Source organism: Haliotis rufescens, unplaced genomic scaffold (assembly GCF_023055435.1).
Source record: "Haliotis rufescens isolate VD_foot unplaced genomic scaffold, xgHalRufe1.0.p SCAF_19, whole genome shotgun sequence".
NCBI classification, from domain to species: Eukaryota; Metazoa; Mollusca; class Gastropoda; order Lepetellida; family Haliotidae; genus Haliotis; species Haliotis rufescens.
The window spans coordinates 20,266,494-20,271,988 of NW_025963879.1; the positions used below are offsets into that span (position 1 = coordinate 20,266,494).

At 44.8% G+C, this 5,495-nt stretch overlaps 1 protein-coding gene across 1 annotated transcript; it reads right to left on the reverse strand.

Annotated features, from left to right (window-relative positions):
• Window positions 1-328: 328 nt before the first annotated feature.
• LOC125381618 (putative uncharacterized protein ENSP00000383309) lies at window positions 329-1,522 on the reverse strand. Its single transcript, XM_048398705.1, has 2 exons — window positions 1,442-1,522; window positions 329-1,090 (listed from the first exon to the last, which is right to left on the reverse strand). Exons 1-2 carry the CDS (start codon window positions 1,520-1,522, stop codon window positions 329-331), a joined length of 843 nt encoding a protein of 280 aa, XP_048254662.1.
• Between the last annotated feature and the right edge of the window lie 3,973 nt (window positions 1,523-5,495).

The following is a 5,495-nucleotide window of genomic DNA, read 5'->3' on the forward strand; positions in this document are numbered from 1 at the left end:
ACAAGGGAGGTAACTCGGCTTCTAGTGATGTTATCGCACCAGCAAACATACATGTTCGAGTTGTTTTTTTCCAAAGTGGGAGTACATGTGGATATGATGGAAAGGATTTTCTTCTTATATTTCAATTCAATGTGCAGTGTTGCATCCCTTTTTCATTGGTTTGAATCCCAGATTGGCCCTGATTGGGAACACCAGCGCGCGTGGGTGTCACAAAAGTGGTTAACGTCTATGCCTGCATCCCTTCAGGAACTCCTCACTCACGCACTCAATCCTAATCCTACGATGACCGGGTAGAGTTACCGGAACATTGGTCTGACCAAAAGGCTGATCATGTCGATTCTTTTGGTGATCCAATCATTCGATGGTTGACTTCACGGTTGAATCGGCTTGATGTCCTACCCGGCGATACACGGCTTGATGTCCTATCCGGCAGGTCACGGCTTGATGTCCTACCCGGCGATACACTGCTTGATGTCCTACCCGGCTGGTCACGGCTTGATGTCCTATCCGGCGGGTCACGGCTTGATGTCCTATCCGGCTGGTCACGGCTTGATGTCCTACCCGGCTGGTCACGGCTCGATGTCCTACCCGGCTGGTCACGGCTTGATGTCCTATCCGGCTGGTCACGGCCTGATGTCCTATCCTGCTGGTCACGGCCTGATGTCCTATCCGGCGGGTCACGGCTTGATGTCCTATCCGGCGGGTCACGGCCTGATGTCCTATCCGGCGGGTCACGGCTTGATGTCCTATCCGGCGGGTCACGGCCTGATGTCCTATCCGGCGGGTCACGGCCTGATGTCCTATCCGGCGGGTCACGGCCTGATGTCCTATCCGGCTGGTCACGGCCTGATGTCCTATCCGGCGGGTCACGGCTTGATGTCCTATCCGGCGGGTCACGGCCTGATGTCCTATCCGGCGGGTCACGGCTTGATGTCCTATCCGGCGGGTCACGGCCTGATGTCCTATCCGGCTGGTCACGGCTTGATGTCCTATCCGGCTGGTCACGGCTTGATGTTACATCCGGCAGGTCACGGCGTGGTAGCCCTCCCAGCGGATCACGGCTTGATGTCCGACACGGCGGGTAACGGCTCTATATGAGACCAGCTATTAATATACACTAGACACCGGCGTGGTATGACATGACTTCATTCGCAAATACACAGACAAACCCCTTTACATGATGCTGCTTTCTGATAATGCATGCCCTTCAAAACAGCATATTTCTTGACTTACATACAGATAGCTTCAAGAGCTGTTGAAAAAAGATGTTGTCGAATCGATTCCGTCGAGAGTTAAGGCCCCTTTGTTTCTACATGAAAACGCCTGGTTGTATTGGTGTGATTTCCTACTCCAACGTCATGTATTGATTTTTGATAGTAACAGTTTACTTTGGTCCGCGCAGCAAATACACATGAAAGAGAGAATAATACCAGCAGTGTACCTTAAATATACAATTACCCAACGAAATTCCAGACACCAGTGCAGCATCTTCAGACTTGGTCGGATGTTCTGCGACAACCATCCTCCGTAATGTTCTATTTTGCGATATGATATTACCCTGTCAACTGCTAATAGATGCCATCGAGCGTCTGTCGATCATACCCCAGACGGTTGCTCGTGTTAAACGTGTCTAATGAGAGATTGAAGAATCCAAGAAAAACAGTAGGAAGTGATCCATAACCCAATGTTATTGGGGGCAGAATACCAGGTCATTTCTGCGCCATATACACACAGGTCTGACATGGCTTGGACATAACACGGAAATCATTTCAATATGTCCGCCAAGAAAATTGACGCTCCGATTATACCGTGTATGTGAAGGCCAAAACCCAATATCCTGAGTATGATAAATTGCTGTATAATAACCAGTTTAAATAATGTCAAATATGGAAATAACCGATCGGGATAATCTCCAAGATTGCCCCAAACAGTACGAGTCCATTATACCCCATCAGGCGATTTCCTTTCGTGTTTATGCTCTATGATCAAAATTCACTTAGTTCCAAAGATCAATGTCATGTAGCCATCAGATAATAGCCGGGTTATTAACATGACAGATTCGAATCAACACAATCAGTCATTACACTTTGTATGTCGATTTCATGGATGAACAATGTCGGCCTTTATCGCTTATTCTTCGTTTATGTATTCCGTAATAAGCCAGAGTAAGCGAAGCGCCTGATGGATGTAAGAGGACTATTACTGGTGAGATTTTGAATGCGAGATCATCGAAAACTGGGACCAGGCTTTTTCCATTCATTTTGCAGCCGGATTCGGCTCATATGAGGCAATTTAACGTAGTTTCAGAAATTTCATTTTCTACTTTATGAATGTTTGTGTCGTGTATTATATCCTTTGATGTGTGGGCTATAAATTATCCAAAGGCTGCGGTTTATGACTAGAGAAAACACGCGCACAAGGCAATGCAGCCGGGGGATATTTTCTCTGTTTATGAAAAAGCAACATATTGTTGATTTAAACTTTATTTAGATTGTCGTATTCTCTGTTTCGCTTCGCGTCTGTCATGGCATCACCTACGCGCTTCCATAACGGCTATTGATACGTCACTTTAAAGGAACGTTTTGAGTCGGGTTAAAAACTTGTCACCAATAGCAAAACAAATGTAGCCATTTTGGAAATTAGACTCGGGACCAAAGGGAATGAGGGTATGTTTTTCTCACGCCCAAAATTGGGGATTGTCATATGAGATATCTGGCTGTAATTGATTGAGTGCCCGTTATGGCCTTTCAATACAAACTCTCATCACTGAATTCCCAATGATTCAACCAGGTGCTTTTATCTGAGTCAATAGCAATGACCCTGTTGGCGAATAAGTTGCTTTGGGCGCGGTTGTAACATCTCATCAGAATGTGTGAATTAAAAAGTAAAAACGAAAAATACCACCAACAAAAGATTTTGAAAACCCTCAAGCTCCTCCAAGACGTCAAAATCAGGTCAGTTTCAACATTGTTAGTGAGAGGATGGTTTTAGGTTGTTTATATGGCAATATTACAACAATATCATGACGGGGGACATGAGAGGCGGGCTTCATGCGTGAAGACAGCGTGAAGAGTGACACAGTGTCGGGGTACGATGACTTACACACAGGTCACACTTTGTAATCACACGAACCTCTTTGTACATGGCTCCTGCCACCAGTATTGGGGATGCTGGGTTCTGTTCTTCCCCGGAATCAGGGGGTACGGGTGGCCCAGTCGTCTAAGGCGCCGCTATTCGCTGTGCAGGGTTGCGTCCCTTGGGCACGCCAGAAACCTATGATTGTGGGTTCGAATCCCGGTTCGCCCCGATTATGTTTCCAGGTTTGTCAGCACCATACCCGTGCTCGTGGGTTTCACCGAAGTGGTAAACGTCTGAGATCTGCATCGCTTGGGGCTTTCCTCCCACATTAAGCTGACACGCCGCGATATAACTGGAATACTTTTAAAAGCGGCGTTAAACCCAACTCCCTCACTCACTCACTCTTCCCCGGAACCCCCTTGGAAGACAATCATGAGTGAGTGAGTGAGTGAGTGTGTGAGTGGGGTTATATACAACTGCATGCAATATCACGGCGAGGAACACCAAAAAGGGCTTCTCTCATTGTGCCTACGTTGGGACCGATTTGATTAAAAGATAAAAGATTGAGTTGTATAATAATAATGACGATGATGATGATGAGTGAGTATTGTTTTACGTCGATTTCGCAATATTCCAGCAATATCAATATCAAATGGGCTTCGCACATTGTGCACACATTTTGACTGACATGGATTAAAAGATAAAAGATTGAGTTGTATAATGATGATGATGAGTGTGAATGAGGTTTTACGCCGCTATTAGCAATATTCCAGCAATATCAAGGCAGGGGACACCGTAAAATGGGCTTCAATCATTGTACTCATTTGGGGAATCGAACCCGGGTCTTCGGCGTGACAAGCCGGCGCGTTAACCACTCGTCTATGATGATGATGATGATGATGATGATATGAGCGGAGTTGTACTTCCTAACAATATGGGATCATTCGCTTATTTGTTTCAACCCAGCATTCAGGTGAAGCAGTGTTTTTTCTTTCATGTTAACTCAATATAACTGTGAACAAACGCATCGCCACGACAGTTGAGATTAACACAGATTAACGACGCCTTGCGTGTGCGTGCTTTCATATGTTTATTCAAGTCGTTGGCCATACTTTATGAGCTTGTTTCAAACAGTGATTGATTATAATCCACATTCATACGCTGAGTTTTCACAGGAAGGTCCCGTGTGAATTCTGGGAATAAATAGGCCCCCAGTTGGCTATGCTTATTGTAGAGTTGGCGTCATTATAAGATCGAGTGGGTATACATTATAAGCTGGTTGCGTGTCAATGATACGTAATGTTAAATATCATTACTCATGCTGTCAACCACTGGTTTGCCTGACCCAGACTCGATCATGTCATCGTGTAGCTGTAGCATTGCATTCTGCGGCATAAAACATCGCATCAATCCAAAAAATTAAACGTGTCTCTAAATCTTATTCGCGTTATATGGCTAAGCGTTACATGGTTTAGCTACGTCGGGTAGCGTAGTGGTTAAAACGTTCGCTAGTCACGCCGAAGACCCGGGTTCGATTCCCGACATGGGTACAATGTGTGAAGCCCATTTCTGGTGTACCCCGTCGTGATATTGTTGGAATATTGCTAAAGGCGGCGTAAAACCATACTCACTTACACTTAATGCCAAGATGTCTTATGGAACTCCCCGACCATACACATACACGAACACACGAACACACGCACACACGCGCACACACACACACACACACACACACACACACACACACACACACACACACACACAATACTAGTAAAACTGCACTCACTAACTCACTCTTGCATAACAAAGATAATTTAGATCTTAAATGATCTCTTACCACTTGCCATTTCTGGTGTAATGTTGCTGTATTGTTATAAAAGCGACTCACTCACTCACTCACGCGCGCATGCGTACGCATGTACGCCTGCAAGCGCGCGCGCACACACACACTCACACATGATGTTCATTGTTAACGTCTACTGTAGACTCCGATAAGGTGTAGATTGGGTGGCTTATTTGTAATCGTAATTTGTAGCCACTGACTCCAGCTCGAATACTTTCTGGTCGTGGTGATTGAGATGTGATGGATTCTCCTTGGGTGGTTTTACACCAACAACTACAGGTTACTATTACGGGTCACTTTTACTATTACAGGTCACTATGACTATTACATGCCACTATTAAAGGTCACTGTTATCATTACATGTCACTATTACTATTACAGGTCACTATTACTATTACAGGTTACTATTACAGGTCACTATTACTATAACAGGTCACTTTTACTATTACAGTTAACTTTTACTATTACAGTTCACTTTTATTATTACAGGTCACTATTAGTATTACATGCCACTATTACAGGTCACTATTACTATTACAGGTCACTATTACTATTACAGGTCACTATTACTATA